Source organism: Bidens hawaiensis, unplaced genomic scaffold (assembly GCF_021521415.1).
Source record: "Bidens hawaiensis isolate Kalapana, Puna unplaced genomic scaffold, B.hawaiensis_p1.1 tig00001143_1, whole genome shotgun sequence".
Lineage (NCBI taxonomy): Eukaryota > Viridiplantae > Streptophyta > Magnoliopsida > Asterales > Asteraceae > Bidens > Bidens hawaiensis.
In genome coordinates, this window is record NW_027491065.1 from 4246137 (window position 1) to 4264779 (window position 18643).

The following is an 18643-nucleotide window of genomic DNA, read 5'->3' on the forward strand; positions in this document are numbered from 1 at the left end:
GTGTATACCGGGCCAGGTTACAAGTTCCACGCGTTTCGAGTGTATACCGGGCTCCTAGTTGCCCGTTTCGAGCGTATCAACGCTCGATTACGCGTTTCACGTGTGCCTTTGCCCGGTTATTTAAGTTGGGCTTTTAACTTGTCATTAAGTAGTATGCTTTTAATAATCTTGTTCTTTTAGCTATTAACATAACTTTGAAAGGTGAAGTTTTGGGCTTTCTAAATTTTGAGGGGTAACGCAATATAAATTGTTTCTGGGTGGGGGCGGAGATTATGGGGGTGTTTGGGATTTCTTATGAAAACTCCTTATAACTTTTCAATAAATTAAAAATGTAACTTATTAACTTTTCCTTTTCACACCAAAAGCAATCTGTAACACCTTATTATTTTTCAAATAAGTTATAAGTTGGTGAAAATAAGCAAATCCCAAACACCCTTTATATGTTGTTGTACAAAACATTAAAAAAGGGTTATGTTAGACCATCTGTACTGGGGCGCTACCCTAGCCCATGAAGCCCCCATAGCGCCGGGAACACCGCCCCTCGGGGCGCTATGGATGGGGGCGGGGGGGGGGGGGGTGCTTCCCACATAGCCCTAGAAAGGGAGAAGAAGTGGAAGGTGATCGGTGGGTTGGTTTAATTGTGTTTGATTAATGTCTTTTATGAGAAAATGGAGTTGCCGATAACCATTGAGAAGAAAAGGGAGGTGGCTGTAGAAGAAGAGGAGGCTGGAAAAGATGATTAGGGTTTACATTAACTCATTTTCTTTTATTTGAAAAATAAATGTTACATTTTTTACCTTTAATTTATAACTTTTAAAATCTTTACCTAAAATTTTATCTTTTACAATATCTAAGTTTATTTCTTGTGATACTTAATGTAATTTTATTTCTTTATTTTATCTAATGTAATTTTATTTCTTTATTCTTATTAAATGAAGAAGAAGGTATCCCTCACTTGTATCCCTCACTTGTGGCCTAGTGGTAGGAGACTTGGGTTCTCCAGTGGAGAGTCAAGTTCGAATTTCACTTGTGTCATATTTGGGTGGATATTGACAATGAAGAATTTGAGCTAGGCCTTGTGCAAAGGTTGTCAGTTTGAATCCTGAGCCCACCTGGGTTTTCGTCCCACCGTGTGTTATGCCAAAGAGTTCTGCTCTTGTGGTGGCACAACGATTGTCAAGTGGCAGTCGGTGGTATGGTTTCCCGGGGGAACGCCCAAGCCAAACTCTGAAGCCAGCGTGGGCCCAGTTAAAACAACATAGTCTAGCCAGAGTGGGGCATCGGGGCTCTCCAAATTTGGAGAGTGCGGTAGCCTAAATATAAGAAAGTTGCCGTTCTAAAAAAAAATAAGGTAATGATTAAAAGGGGCTTTATCCACCACACTCATTTTAGCCATAAAGCCTCTGTAATGACATGGTGTCATATGGCATATAACACCTCCATAGGAACTCCATCCACTACACATAGTATTAGCATCGGAGAAGATTAAAAAGAGTGCGCTATTTCTTTTCTTTTCTTTCTTTCTTTCTTTTGTTTTTTATATATATATTTTTTTTCTATAACCTTATAAAACTGGTTTTGATTGTAAAAGGGATAAAGAAAGAGACGCTTAAGTAATTTTTTTTCACTCACCATTCTAGGGGAGTACAACTATAGAATAAACTTTTTGATGATCGTTTAAAAAAAACTATAATAATAGAACGAGCCACCCGTTAAAATGTACTTCGTGGATCCCTGGTTACAAAATAAAATCCTTTGATCCTTTGCTTCACGCTTTGAGATGCTCCTCCCTACCGATCAAGCAGCGATGCTGCTCTTAGCTTTTAAACAAAATCATTTTTTTTTGTCTAAGAACAAAACCAGTTAGGTGGTATTGGAAATTTGTGAAAATTGTGTTTTTCATAAAATGTGAAAACGATTTTCTTTTTCAAACTTTGGATACATTTAACTATATGTAGCATTGGTTAATATGGTTATTCTTTTTTGGGTATATGCTATGTTATGTGATTTTTTACTTTAAACCATGTCTAAAACAAAGTTGAGGTTTAAAGATGTATGTTTGAAGCTATAAGAAAACAGGGTTTGGTTTGCTACCAACCTGACTTTGTTACCGGCATGTAGGGCCGGATTTGGGTCTGTGCAAGCTAGGCAGCCGCACAGGGCCCAAAACCAGAAGGGGCCCAAAGAAAAAAAAACTCAACTACAGCCATTAGCCCATCACTAGTCACTGGTCCAAATAAAAGAGTTGTCAGCTTAGAATTAGATTGTGTATTGCGTTAGCGGAACCCTTCTATTACAGTATTTACTTGTCAAATCTTGATATGTTTATTTATAGTTTATTTAGTTTCTTCGATCTTTTTATATGTATTCTTTACAAATAAATAATTCAATCAAGTTTGTTTTATATATATATTACATTAATGTAGATTATTTAGTTAGTTATTTTATGAGTTATTGTTTTAGTAGTTTATAACGTTTATTCTTTTACCTTTAAATATATACATATTGTATTATAGTTTTTTATCAAGATGCCATTTTATATGATATTTGGTGAAAGAAATTCAAACAAACATTAAAACTAAAAAATATAGAGAAAAAGCTAAATTGGCAAAAAGATAAATAAAATAAAACTATCACCTACTAAACATTGCGTTAAAACAATTAATGAAAGCTTAGCTAAAATCATTTTGGAACCTCAAGTTGAAAAGTTTAGGTTCCGTTACTAGCATTGCGTGTAGAGTTACCATATGATGAAAAATTGTAACAAGGTTTTTTTTTTCTCGTTCTAAATTCTAATCGGTTGAAGTAACTTTGATTTCGTGAATGGCCGATTGCTAGGTATTGTTCTCATGTTCTAAAATTATGCCTTGAAAAATTATTTTGCTAGGTTTATCCGTTGATAAATGCATTTGATTATTTGAAAATTTGGCTTATCAGTTATTCAGTTTATATGACTTTATATATATATTTAAGTTAAATTTTTTAGGGCCTATTTTTATAACTCGTGCAAGGCCTGTGAAAACTATCAAGCTCTTGGGTCCGTGTTGCAACCAACCTTGGTTGTTTGCTACCTATGAGCTGAAACAAGACAATTTAATTGCGTTGAATACTTTATTATATATTCGAAACAAAGGAAAACATTTTCTTGTTCCTCATCTCCTTGTTTTTGTTCTTCATCACCTAACAAAGTATTACTCTCCCATGTTCATTTCAAAAATCAAAACAGTCATATCATATGAACGCCCTGATCAAATCTTTTTGTGACAGCCGTGGATACTCGCAATCCATTTTTCTTTTCAAGACACTTGTGCACATTTCAAAACCCCAAATTCCCACATTCCATTCAATCCTCAACTCGTCTTCTTCACTGCCAGAAGATCTTAATACCGGAAAACTGACGCACGGGTACTTGATTAAATACGGAGTTCTTGCTGGGAATGGTTTGCTGCAAATGTACGTCAAGTATGGAGATTTCAAGAGTGCATATAAGGTGTTCGATGAAATGCCCAACACAAATAATGACGAATTTTTGGCTTGTGTAATACATGGGTTTAGTGTTAGTCGGACCGCTGAGGATGTAGTGGATGCTTTCGAGAAGATGGTGGAGTTACGTGTCGTTCCGAGTGTGCATTCTCTTTGTCGTGTAATCAGGGCTTGTAGTGAATTAAACAGCTTAAAAAAAGGTTATTTTGTACATGATTATGTGAAACAAAATGGGTTTGACAACCATGTTTCCGTGATGAATTTGTTGATATCTATGTATAGTAAAATGGGCAAGATGGATCTTGCTCAACGAGTATTCGATGATATTATGTTTACCGATATTGTCTCGTGGAACTCATTGGTTACAGGCTATGCACAAAACCAGAACTGGTTAAGGGTCTTTGACCTCTTTTTATCCTTACAACGAGCCAACAAACTTGTTCCTAATGTTGTTACGTTCTTGGCCTTGCTTTCGAGTGTGGGCCAAGCTCGGGAAGCTAGTAACGGGATGAGTATTCACGGGCATTTAATCTGTAATGGTTTATATTCTGATGTCCAAATTGGAACCGCTGTGTTTAACATGTATGCAAAATGTGAGCTGCTCGACTATGCTGCAATTGTATTTAACCAAGACATGATAACCAAGACTTTAGTGTCGTGGAATGCATTAATTGCAGCATACAAGCAACAAGGTTATGATCGAGAGGCAGCTGATGTATATGAACATATGCTGGTTGAACCGAATGTGAAGCCTGATTCATTCTCCTTTGCAAATGTGCTTCCTGTTTATGCGAGTCTGAAAGATATTCAAAGAGTTGAATCAATCCATTCGATGATTATAAAAAGGGGTTTAAACATTGAGCATGATGCTGTCTTGTTGACTGCATTGTTGGATGCATATGGAAAGTGTTCACGTGTGAAAGCTGCTGAGATTATATTTTCTTCTACTCGTTGCGCGAATACTGCAACATGGAATGCGCTAATTGCTGTGTATATTCTAAATGACCAAACTGAAAGCGGGATGAATCTTTTTCGTGTCATGGTTAATTATAGCGTTTCACTAGATTGTATAACCGTGCTGACGTTATGTCAAATATGTGGACAAATGGGCTCTCTAAACCATGCTAGTATGGCCCATGGGTTTAGTCTTGTGAAAGGATTTTCTTCACACCTTATTGTGGGAAACGCATTGATAGACATGTATATGAAACATGGGTACGCAAAAAGTGCTGAACTTTTTTTCAATTCAGTGGTTATAAAGAACATTGTTACATGGAATATTATGATTTATGGTTATATGGAAGTTGGATGTTCTTCCACAGGCCTTAGATTATTTCAAAACTTGCAATCAGAAAAGGGATACAAACCGGATTCTGTAACTGTTATTTCATTACTTCAAGGATGTTTATCTGTCTCCGCTAGTTTTCTTAACCTGTTTCATGCATATATCTTGAAATACGGTCTAGCTTCCGAGACGCAAGTTATGAATAGTTTGATAGATGCATTTGCAAAGATCGGGGATTTAGAAAAAGCTAAAGAATTGTTTATGCAACCTGATTTCAAGAAAGATCAAAGCTCTTGGAACATAATGATAGCAGGGTATGGAATGAATGGTCAAGCGAGCGAGTCTAGTAAACTTTTTAGTCAAATGGAGGTCAACGGGTATGCACCCGACACCATTACATTCACATCTTTGCTATCTTCTTGCAGCCATTGTGGGCTAATTGAAGATGGGTGTAAATTTTTTCACCTGATGATTTCAAAGTACAAGATTCAACCAAGTTTAGAACACTGGACTTGCATTATAGACATGTTAGGACGGGCCAATAATTTGGAAGACGCGTATGATTTGATCAAATCTACTGATTGTGGCCCATTAGACAGTGTTGCTGTTTGGGGAGCTTTGTTGAGCGCGTGTAGACTTAGTATGAACATGGAGGTTGGAGAGGTTGTAAGAAAGAAGTTGACCAAGATTCAGTCGGGTGATTTTGGGTATTACTCGTTGCTCTCAAATATGTACTCGTCTAACAAGAAATGGGATGAAGCAATAGAAATTAGGAAAGTTTTTGGAGATGGTAAAGTGATGAAGAAACCAGGGTTAAGTAGTTTGAAGAGTTAAAAACTTGAGATATTGTAAAAGGCAGATATAAAGAAGTCATTAGATGCAGTCAATATAAAAAACAGAGAATAAGATCAGTGCTATGGAAATTCAAAGAAGCCAAGGCCATGGGATATAGCTCAAGGAGGGTCATTGGCGCGCGTGACACCACTGGAACACCGCACCACCCCCTCCTTGGTCACTAGTGACGGGTGCAAATGACCATCCTCACGATGGTCATTCTCTAAACTTTCCAATCAGGTTCTTTTCCTTTTAAAAAAAAGTTTCTTTTTCATTTCCTTTTGTTTTTAAACAATGTAAATAAATGGAATGGTGGAGAATGAGGTATAACATGAGTTGAGTGCTGTGGTTGAATAATAGAGGAAAAACTGAGGTGACGCTGATGTGACGAATGATGGAAATGACGGAGAATGACCCATGACGCATAGCCTAGTAGGACTTTATGTGGAGATGATGATTGGTTTAGTGTATTTTATGACTGTAATTGACTGGACGGCAGCAGTGGCGGATCCAGAAATTTTTTCCGGGGGTGCACAGTTGTTAGATGCTCTAATTTCATATAGTTGAAGATAAAAAAATTCGGGTCAGTTTAACGATTCAGGTAAGGTTCATCAAATGCTATTTCTTTATGCTAAAAATTCATTATATATTTTTGCATCCATACGAAAGCTAACTCTTAAGATCGGGGCATTTTCATGATATTATTAATTGTTTCTCAACAACTAATTCATCACCTTTATCTTAGTCTAATCCTGGTATGGGTCAAATTGTGCAAATAATAAAAACAATTACATAAAACATATTTACAAATTGAGTCAAGTCGTGCTTCATAGCCGAAAAACAGTCTGTGTTCTTGAGAAAATCTCGTTGTGTTTGTGCCCATGTCATGTAGAAAATTGCACAAAATGCTAAAGGTTTGCATGAGATAAGATGGAATTATCAAAAATCAAAGTAACAAAATATCAAAAAAATGATATGATAAATGCTTACTTTACGAGTTCTACCTTTTCTTATATGCAAAGTGCCAAAGTGCAATAGAAAGACAAAAAAAAAAAGCTCAAATCATTCTTTTAACTTTCTTTCAAGTAGTGTGAGGATATTAGTGTAAGATTAACTACATAAGTGTAAGATGTTAGTGCGCCACACTACCTTGCAAGAAGCTAAGAAACACAAATACATGCATGTCGATTCAGTTTTAATATAAAAAGCATCAAACTAGTAAAAAAAATAATAAACTAAACAATTAAATAAGGCCTAGACTAAGAGAAAATCAATCAGAAAAACAAATAAAGAAAAAACTTTAAAAGTATTATTTAATTTACTTTCTTTCACATTGCTTTGCTTTGTAGTATTATCTCAAACATGGATGGTATGATTCTCAAACTGCATATAACAGTAATCACTTAATAATTAGAAGCTAACCAGTAGCATTTGAAACATTTTTTATAGAAGTGAAAGAAAGCTTCTTATCAGTTTCATTAATTTTAGCTCATTCCTTCAATATTATCCAAAGCAACACATTCATACCCTCACATAAAGATTATAAACCAAGTATTGAAGTGAACAAACCGTGGATTGGAGGAGAGGAGGCGACTGCTATGGGCTGTGTTTGAACCCTAAAAATATTAAAACAAATCTTAGACCAAGCTAACAAAAAGTAAAATAAATTAAAAGCCAAACAAAACGTCCAGCAGTAGAATCAAACATAAGACATCTGTGTTAACATCTGGCGTCTTAACCACCCCACCAATCCTCTAGCTTGTTTAGGGTGGTGCACTTCAATTTTATAAGGGGTGCACTCCAGATTTTATATATAACATTACACTATAATTTCGGAACTCGAGGGGTTCCCGTACACCCCCAAACTTCAATGTAAGTCCGCCCCTGGACGGCAGCCAATTATAATGCTCCCAAAATGTCTTCAAGTTAGAGAAGAATATTAATAGTTTGCTATGTAAGTTAAAAAGTATACTGTGTTTAATTATTAACAACTTTTAATAAGAAGAAACCATATTTCGTGAAAAATATACTTGTTCAGTTGTTTCATATTAATTTTAATCTAGCATTTGCTCTCCCCGTTCCTGCACATGCATGAATTTTAATAAATGTCGATTACTATAATAAGTATTGCATACTTGTGAACTTGAAAATGCGATAAGTGGAATAGCAACTTCTCTTTTGTGACATCCTAATAAGGAGTATATGACCATTTAGGTGTTGACTGGAAAGGATTCAATGTTATGTGTAGACCAACAACAGTTTAGCATGGACGTGCTGAGGCAGTGCACGATCGGGCTTCATGCCAACACACTCATTCTAGTGCCAATACGTGGCATGCTGACTCATTACTGATTAGTCTGTAAATAGAAATATTCCACCCTAATTTATACTTGCCTATTTGTATGTTTTGAACTCTGATACACACCAGAACGTTTAGATATGCTTTCTTGAATACTTATTGTACATGGGGGTATATTGAGTGTACTATACAAGACAAGGTGGATGATTATCTTTAATTCCAAGTAGTTTTCGTTAGGAATAGATTATTCAAGTAGTTTTCGTTAGGAATAGATTCTAGTCAACCATTCTTTGTATCGCTCGTCTTTTCCGTTTACCATTCATGAAATCGATTATCTTTAATTCCAATGAAATTTCTTGTTCTTATGCACGGAACGAGGGTCCAGAACCCATCCCTCTAGACTTAGACATCTGCATATCAATGCAGATGGTCACCACCATGTCTAGGACCAGGGCCTAGCACCTGACGGACTCCCAAGGCAACATTTGGGATCTCGAGGCCCAGTCGATCAGGATGAGGGAGATGCCATGCCCACACGGCAGGTCTGTCGTACCCGCCGTCGCCCTAAAGCACCATACACCAATTATGATGCATGCCCTTCACAGCCAAACCCTTACTCAGTTGAAGGACTGCACCATTTCATGAACACCCACTTGAACCACCTTGAGGAAGAAATTAAATACATGAGGGAGCGGATGGACCGACACTGCCCCCCTGAGGACCACTAGGTGTGGTGTGTTAACCTAGAGCCCGTAGGATACCTAACAGCTGTGAGAGCACTGACACCTACTCTAGTTCGTTTGTATTTAATAGATATTTTCAGATATTTGTGTTGGTGGTTTGGTTGTGTTGACATTTGAATAGTTTATTTTGAGTGCTTTGTATGAATGCTATATTATCGTTTATGCACTACGCCGCTTATGGGCAGTACGGGTTTTATACCCGTGCCTATTTTATGTTTTATGTTTGCGGTTATATTTTTAGATATTATGTAGGTAAGATACATTTTAGTGCCAAAACAACTCGACGGATTGCAAGGAGACAACAATAGCGAAAATTTCGTCTCGGCTCGTAGGAAAGTTAAATTCCTTTGAATCTTTTAATATTGAGTGCAATGTGTGATTCAAGTGTGGGGAGGAGGTTTACACTTGGCCAAACCAAGTTTAAAAAGCAAAATTTTCAATATCACTCTTTTTACAACGATAAAAACCATTAGTTTTCTAAATTTTTGAGAAACCGGGAAACTAAGAAATAACGAGAAACATTAAAGCAAAATTAATCTACCTCAAAAGCGAAAAGTTAAAAATATGGTTTGTAACATTGAGACTAACTTTATGCAAAATAAGACGTTTTCACCAATTATTCCGTTTTGTGAAAACTAAGCCTCATACAGATATTCAGAAAAATAATCATATATTGGATACTTTTGAGTGAGTCAGATACTTCTTGTGGATTAGAATTTGTCTTGAGTATTCTATTCGAGATCAGACGAAATGTTGCATAAAAAGAAAAGTAATACACTTCCAACAAACCCTATACCAAAAAACACAACCAACCCAAAACCTATCCTGCCATTTTACTCTTTTTACCGGTAGAATTCAGCATTGGTTTTGTACAGGCAGGCCCTAAAGAACTAGAATGCATTCTTTCTATTTCAATTTACTTTGCTGCCTATAATTCGTAAAACCTAGGTTGCCTCACCTCTTTAGCTATGAGGTGAGGAAAAAGTGACGCCAATAAGAACAAAGACCACCATTTTGTGGGATCTCCAAAAGCACAATGAAAATAAGACCAAAAGAATATGAACGATGTTTGGGCTACGGAAAGTGATCTCATGAAGATAGATGTAGAGTAAGTTAAACCCAATCCCAATACAAATATACCGAACAAATGAGGGTGAGAACTATTAGGCTCGAAGCCAAACGATCCATTAGAGTTGGAAGTTACGTTCAGAACAGGGTTAAGGAATAACTTATCCACATCTTAGACAAAAACAATCTTGACGATCTGACTTTAAAATAGTCATTAGAATTATTTATATATATAGGATTGGGACCATTATGAAATTGAGAACTACAAAAAAAAATCCTTTTAAGAAAAATAAAAAAACACGAAAATAAAAATGGTAAAAAAACCAAAAATTTGTATCTTTCATCCCGGTTTCATAAAAAATATAACAGATTTTAAAAAAATATCGTTTAGCAAAATTATACATATATGTATAATACGTATTTTTTTAATTAGATAAATAATAATGCACATATGTGTACATTATGTAAATCGAGATCAAATAAAAATATACATATGTGTATAATTAGTGTTTTTTTATGAAACCTGGATGAAAAATAAAAATGTTTGGTTCTTTTACTTTTAAAAAATTTTTGTTTTATAATTTTTTAATTGTGGCCCAAAATGGTTCTCTGTAGAAACGTTATATGAACGTTTACAAGCCAAGATCTAGTCGCAAATTGATACGTTAATTCGTGTTCATTCAATACGTTAATGGAGATCAATACATTAAGCCTGGAGAGAATCCGGCAGCATAACGTTATAGGGGATAAATATGGCACAGATCTCTATGCACATTCACTAGGGAAGGCCTATTTATAGGCAGTCCTCCTCATTCGTTAACATCACTAACGAATGAGGCTTCCCATAGCGAATGACCTCTCATTCGCTAAACATCCTTAGCGAATGGGCATTACTTTAACGAATGAGCCTCCATTCGTTACACAGTAGTAACGAATGAGCTCTTACATTAACGAATATGTCTAGCCTTTAACGAATGAGGCCCATTCGCTAAACATCCTTAGCGAATGTGCCTTTATACATTAATATAAAGACTAAACAACCCCTATCCTATTCGAACAGCTGCGGACACCAAATCCGTGCACTAACAAACTCCCCCTTGACCGTAGCTGTCGAATGCTTTCCAATACTTCAGCATCCGATACTTTAACGTCGAATACGTTAACCTTCAATACTTTAGCGACGAATACGTTAACGACCAATACATTAACGTCAAATACGTTAACAACGAATACGTTAAAGATGAATACTTTAACCGTTAATACTTTAACTGCATATCATCAGCTGTACATCCAACCTCCCCCTTGACTGATGATTCTCGGGCTTGTGCAATCAGACAAAATATAACTCTTTGTAAGCAAACCAACAACTTGTAGCTACTCGTATCAGATCTCCCCCTCAAATCAGCATCTCCAGGTGATCATTCTGATCCTCCAACTGACATATGATATGGTTCGATCAAACGAGTTAATCAGCAACAAATCCTCGGCTATCTGTCGCACCGGTAACGTAAAAATATCTTTACGTTTAACCTCGTCACACATCTTCATGAACAACCCAATCATTCCTCGTCTTTCACATCGGTCTTCACTCTCTTGATAACGTCTATCCCAAAATATAACTCTTTGAAGCTCTTCGGCAACCAATATGCTTGGATGCGCTAATGCTTTGGGCATATGATTCAGAGTTCCAACCTTCGTTAATCAATACTAAACGATCATATTCTTCAATCAGATGACAAGACTCGTATATTCCTCAATCAGATCAACCCATTCAAGAATTGTCCCCTTCAACAGAAGCAATCTGCCGAATACTCGTAGCCAACATTGTCAGGATCAAAGTCCCTCAGAAAGAAGTAATCGGACAGATACTCGTATCCCACATAGTCAGGTTTCAATCTTGATCAAATCAATCACCAATCGAAGAACAAACACAGTCTTGAACTCGGTCAAACATAGCTTTACAAACATGAATTACCACCCGAATTGCAGTAATTTTTCAAGAAAGCCTTACAAAAGTAGGAAAGATACCAATCGTTTAAACTCTTTGAAAGTTTTATCTCCCCCTTTTCTTGACAAATTAGGCAAGGTCTTGAACAATTCTTCAAATATATTCAATAAATGTCTCGTTAACTTAAGCGGTTACTCCCCCTCGGCCCCTCGATATACGTGAAAAGTTGGCCGGAAAATATGTCACCAAAATTTGCTAGAAAAGTATCCTGCATATTTAAAATATCCCCAAAAAATTTCATTTAAGAAAATTTTCCGAAAATACTCTTTTTTTTTTTTTACAATCCTCATTCGTTATCTCCTCTATCGCTAGAACAGTGTCACATACGTTAAACATCCATCCACATTCGTTACCCTTGAACGAATGGGTCTCATTCGTTAATCCATTAACGAATAGCCACATACGTTAAGCCCTCATTCGTATGAACAATACACGAATGAGTTTTCATTCGTTAAACACCTCATTCGTATGAACAGTGTACGAATGAAGTTCACATTCGTTAAATTCCAACGAATGTACTTATTCGTTAAACCTCCGTAACGAATGAGTTTAAATTCACGAATGGGTTGTTGGCAGTTACTGTAGACGCCGGAAAAACGAATCTCGCCGGAAAAATCAGTTACATCGCCGGAAAACGTATATCTTCAAGCTGTAACAATGGCAGATTCATCCAAACATCATAATAAACCACCAAATTACATCCGTTTGCTTGGAATTTTATTAGGAACACGAATATAGCATCTAATTCATCAATTAAGCATGGAATCCATGTTAATTTTGATCTACAACATCAAAGCTCCATCCGAGGTCATCAATGGCAGATTCAACATTTCATCAGAATCAAACACCAGATTGATAACGAAGCTTCGGATTTGATCCAGAAACATGAATATATCATCATTTTCATGATTCATCAACGAAATCATCCGAAATAAAACCAAAACCCGATGAACACGAAGAACACGAACTGGTACGTATCACGAGCAACCTCCTGCTCTGATACCACTTGAAAAAGCTTGGGGTTAGGATCTAGATCTTATGATTACGATGATACATGATGGTTAGGTATACGATTAAGGTCGATATACGTTAGGATTGATGCGAATGATGTGAGAGAATGAACTGGCATAGTAACGAGAGAGAATTGATAAACAAGTTTGAAAAGGCTTACCTTAATGAATAATTTACTGTATATATATAGGGGGTGACCACATTCGTTAACATAACAGTTAACGAATGTGTCATTCGTTACATTAACCACACGAATGAACTCTTCATTCGTTAATACATTTAACATATAACGAGTAGCCCTCATTCGTTATCTCATTCGTTAATCTGGGTTAACGAATGATCTTACAGATTAGACGAATGTGTTATATTCGTTACGGGGTAACGAATGTAAAATTACATTAGAGCGAATGGCCCATTTAGCCATATTTACATTAAGACCCCTAAACTTTAGATTAATTACATTAATGCCCTGATAAAGACTGAGACGTACAAAACGTGTATCAACAAACTCCCCCTCGTCTCAAGCTCTTTATCATACTTTAACGTTGAAATATCTTTGTCTTCCAATCAACGCAGCTATGAATCTTGTATGCGTAGCAGACACGAACAACCCTTTGAAACTGCATTGCAAGATCATAATCCTTTACATTAGCGAATCTGATCTGATTTGTGAATAACGCGTCGTTGTCAGACTCAGATAGATTGACCAGCCACATCGGATCAAATACACGTAACGTCTTCGTGTGTGAACCCTGGCCATAAACAATAACCGCTTCACCTGTACGATTATCAAAATACCAATAATTAAATGAGGTGAATAGACTCTGAGGGAATATCTTCATCGGAACCCTCTTCATCGTCTTTGGTGGCTTCACTATTAAGATTAACTTCCTCCATCCCGTGCGTGCATCTATTTCATCAATATATTTGTGTGTCGGCATCTGAGGCTGGAAGAATTTGAAACCAAAGCGGGTTTCATGCAATAACTGCCTGTAGAACCAGCTAGCCCATTTATCGTCTCCACGGTTAACAAACGGACATAGGCATCTGCACAGAAGTTGGAGAACGAGGAAAATCTGCCATTGTAATAGGAGTAGGAGATCGTGGAATCTGTGGAACTTGAACTAGAGAAGCGATAGAAGAAATAATAGGAGTAGAAGCAGCAGTAGAAGGCACAAACGACTGACTCGGTATCTCAATACCCGAACCTCTTCTAACTCGTTGTTTCTTGATTTTCTCCTCTTTATCCGTCATTGGTTCTTTACCTTTACGCTTACGCTTCTGTTCATAAGTTAACTCAGCTTGTGGTCCTGGACCACCATCACCACCATCATTACCGTCACCACCTTCACGGTCTAAATCTGAATCGTCATGTGCCCAACGATCATTAGGTGGCGCGACACAATCAATATTCGCTAGATGACCAATCAAACGTTTAAACCTTGGTCGATCTGCCAAACTCTGACCTCTATAAGATCTCAACCGTCTCATAGTTTCTTCGTTCATATTTTCAAGCTTCATAACATCAGCTTGATCTTTCTCCAAGTCCGGCACCAAATCATTTATTATCATTTGCAAAAATCGAGGATACATTAAAAATTCGTGTCTGCTGGTGATGTTCTCCTTTAAATGATAGTAAACCAATTCAGAGAAATTGAACGGTTTATTCAGCACTAGAGCCACGAATGCAGATATTACCGTGCACTCGTCGAAACCGCCTTTTCGACCACCCAGGCAATGAATAAGAACATGAAGCAGAAACTTGTATTGTTCACACAAGTTTGCTTTGTTGTACATTGATTTGCCCAAATCACCATTATACTTTACTCGGCCGAATAATCCTCTGATCAATGCTCGATCGAACTCACACCTATCATCAATAGTATCATGAAAACCCAGTGAGTCTCTGATCACGCCAATATCAATCACCACCCGTTTGTCCTGAATAACCGCTTCTATATGATTATCTTCTTTATTGAACGTAGCAGTATTCCAAAACTCTTGTATTATCTTCTGATAAACAACTGTACAGGTAGAAATGGCCTTGTAGATTCTTGAGCGGATGAGAAAACTAATCATACCCCCAAAGATAGGAGTATCTTCAAAGTTCGGCTCTAAAAACGCACATGTGTTGTGGCTCTTATTCCAAGACAGTGCCATTTCTGTTAAGAACAAACATACAATAGTAAAATATTCCAAAATAATCAAACTGTTTAACAAATGACAATCACATTCGTTAAAAATTGTAAACGATTAGGACATTCGTTATACATGAAAAGATTCATTCGTTATCTTTAACGAATTATCCTTAATCGTTAACCTATTCGTTACAAGTAACGAATCAAATTTAACGAATCACTCTTAACGAATCCAATCTGATTCGTTATGACTTGAAACAATCCATTCGTTACTTTAACGAATCATACAGTCATTCGTTAACTGTCTTAACGAATCAAGCTACAATCGTTATAAAGATAACGAATCATGCTTCATTCGTTATAAAAACTAACGAATCAGTTTAGAGTGTCTGTTTGACTAATCTGAGTTTGACTATTTATAGTCAAAATCGTCATATTCATATCAGAAATTGTTGAACTTCCAAACAATCTGTACTATTAACCATTGAGTTTGTGTTCGGAAACCAAATGCATGTAATCATCCATCAATTTATCAATACAAAAGTAATCTCATATATGAATATTATCGATTTCTTTATTCAATTAAGGATCAATTTTTTAATGAATCAGCTTGACACTTAAACCACTGATAAAGCGGCGTGAAACACATATGATGATTATCGTAGTTACCTTCTGATCACAAAGATAACAACCAATTAGGCTAATATGCAAGTAATGAATTCTGATGAAATTTTGGCAGAATTTCGTTTAGAGAAGACAATGGAATAGGAATTAGGCAAATGAACCGTCATTCGTCTAACATTGGGATTATATCCAATAATTTCACGCGAATCGAGGTCATTCATTCAAAATTTGAACTAACGAATGGCCTCATTCGTTAACTGTTGAATCTCATTCGTTAAAATTTTTAACAAATCTTCTCTCATTCGTTAAATTGTTAACGAATAACTAAGTCATTCGTTAATCTTTAATGAATAATACATTGACCATTCTTATTCGTTAAATGTTTAAACGAATGTCTTCCATTCGTTATGCACAACGGAAGCGAATGTCTTTAAAAATATGTCTAGCCTTTAACGAATGAGGCCCATTCGCTAAACATCCTTAGCGAATGTGCCTTTATACATTAATATAAAGACTAAACAACCCTTATCCTATTCGAACAGCTGCGGACACCAAATCCGTGCACTAACATTCTCAAGGTTCTCTTAGGATCCTCACGCTATATTATATATATATATATATATATATATATATATATATATATATATATATATATATATATATATATTTGCTGATTCACCAAACTTCGGTACGAAAAATGGAGCAAAAAACAAGAAAAAGAAGACACTTTGAAGAAGAAACTCGATTAGTCGTACCACTCTAAAAATACCCTTGCCGAAAAAAAATCGACAAAGCCTATCACCCACACCAAAAACCTTTGGAAATGTACTATCTTTTAGCGTATGCAACATTTCACTAAGTGGGTAGAGAATCGATCATATTTTCTGTAAAGTTATATCTTGGCTAAGGAGTGTTTATACATACAACATTACACGTATGTCCAGATATAAAACCAAGTGTGTGTGAACATTGCAAGAACGTGACGTTTTGCATAAAAAGAAGCTCATAAAAGTGAACCATATTTTTTTAATATCACTTCATATATTAACATGTCTTGTTTTTATGGATTGTCGGGACTTTCTGAAACTTCTCCGGATGCTTAGCTTCGGGTTAATGTGTTGTTTGAATAATGTTCAAAACTTTCTTGAGGATAAGCAAGGTTCAAGCGTCGTGAGATTTGACGTATATAATTTTATACATCTTTTCAGCACTAAAATATCTCCAATTTGTTATAATATCGGCAATAATAGTAGAATAAATAACCACTAATGTCTATAATTTCTATTTCTAAGTAAATATAGCCTTAAAGAATAAAACGAGTTGATATACGAAGAAAAACTGTGAAAACTGACTCAACCCCCCCTCCCATGTTATAGCAAGGCATGACCATGTTACAAGCATACGGGAAAAATACAAAATTCAGAAGTCACAACATGGGTCATGTTGACATCAACACACCCCATGTTCAAAATACAAGAGGAAAAGACAAAATGAAAGATTCTAAAGCTCAGCACAGGCCATGTTGACATCAACACACCCCCATGTTGACAGTACAAGAGAAAAGACGGCATAGAAGCTTTAAGGCTCACCACAACCGTGTTCAAAGTCAACATGGGTCGTGTTATCTCTCCTGAGGTACCTTCTGACAACGAGGATTTAATACAATCATACAAAATGAACAATACGGTTGTGCCCATGTCAACATGGGCCATGTTAAGAGCCCAGCTCGGCCTATAAATTGAATATCCAATTATCACATTCAATGGATTTGGAGGAACACCTTGAAGAACACTTAATACACTTCACCCACCTCCCTTAACCACCATTAATAAGGGAAGCATCCCATCCATCCACCCTTTGAATATCAAGGAGATTAAGATCTTGGAAGAAGTTATTAGCATCAAAGATTATTCATCCAAATTGGTTAGATTGTTCTAATTTGATCATGTTTGTATCTATTACTTTGATGTATAACATTTTGTTTAGTATTGGCTAAACTTTCATAGTATCATCTTGGTTTATAATGAATCTTAGTTAAATTTAATAATATTGGTTAAACATGTGATCCATTTATAAAAAAGTAAAGGTTATGTTGTAATTATCACTTGATGAGGCATGCTAAAATACTCTTAAAAGATACACCGAGTGCCGAGCTTGACGATAAGTCGAGGAACTGCCACTCTTATGAGGCCATGTATAATAAACTTTAAAAGAGGAACCAAGTACCGAGCTTGATGATAAGCCAGGAAACTACCATGCTTGTAAGGGCTTGGTTGCGAAAAGAACATAAATCCTAATATAATAAAGTATTAGTAGTAATTGATCATCTTTAAAATGGGAATGTTGGCAATGTTGTGAACGAATTGTTGACATTAGTCCACTAAAATTGGTTGATTACTTGTCAAGTAAGTGTGCAACATAACCTATTTAAAACAACTATTGGATGGTTATTACATAAGTTCTATGATTGTCCAAGAGTTGTGTTGGTTAATACTTGTTAATTCAAGGTTGATCCTATACAACTTAACTAATCTTAATTGGTATTTTAAGCATAATACAAATGCTATTTTTACTAAAATATCAAGGACAACTCACTTAGTAATTTAAGGGATTGTCTCATCTTTAAAGTAAGTTATCTCATAAATGCTTAATATAAACCACTTGCTTACATAAAATGATGTTTTAGTGGAGATCATGAAGTTATCCATATCTCTTCCTTTAATTATATCCTTGATCATCTCTATAAAATATAAAAACCCGAAAATATTGCTTTTAATTTATGCTTTTAAATTTATCTTAAATTTACTTGTCAAATCAAATCTGCTATGATGCTTATGCCCGGTTAACATAAACACAATGATTTAGTAGTAAAAATCAAACACGTATTTCTGTGGAACGATACGTGGTTCTTACCTATACTATACTACATATACGATAGGTACACTTGCCTATTTGTGTGTGGTTTAGTTAGGATAAAAAATCATTTTTATAATTTTAAAATTCGACATTATGTGAAGCAAACCTTTTGAAAAACTAGTAAAGTTTTCATACCACCACGCAACACATCATCTAATAAGTTCCAGCACCCTTTTAGAACCCTTCAGGTAAGAAACTGGGTCCCGTGGCTGATTGGAATTTATACGCATTGCT

At 36.0% G+C, this 18643-nt stretch overlaps 1 protein-coding gene across 1 annotated transcript; it reads left to right on the top strand.

Moving 5' to 3' along the window:
• Positions 1 to 3235: 3235 nt before the first annotated feature.
• LOC143560580 (pentatricopeptide repeat-containing protein At4g21300-like) lies at positions 3236 to 5618 on the top strand. Its single transcript, XM_077048860.1, has one exon. The coding sequence runs from the start codon at positions 3236 to 3238 to the stop codon at positions 5600 to 5602; it is 2367 nt and encodes a 788-aa protein (XP_076904975.1). The 3' UTR covers positions 5603 to 5618.
• The last annotated feature ends 13025 nt before the right edge of the window (positions 5619 to 18643 follow it).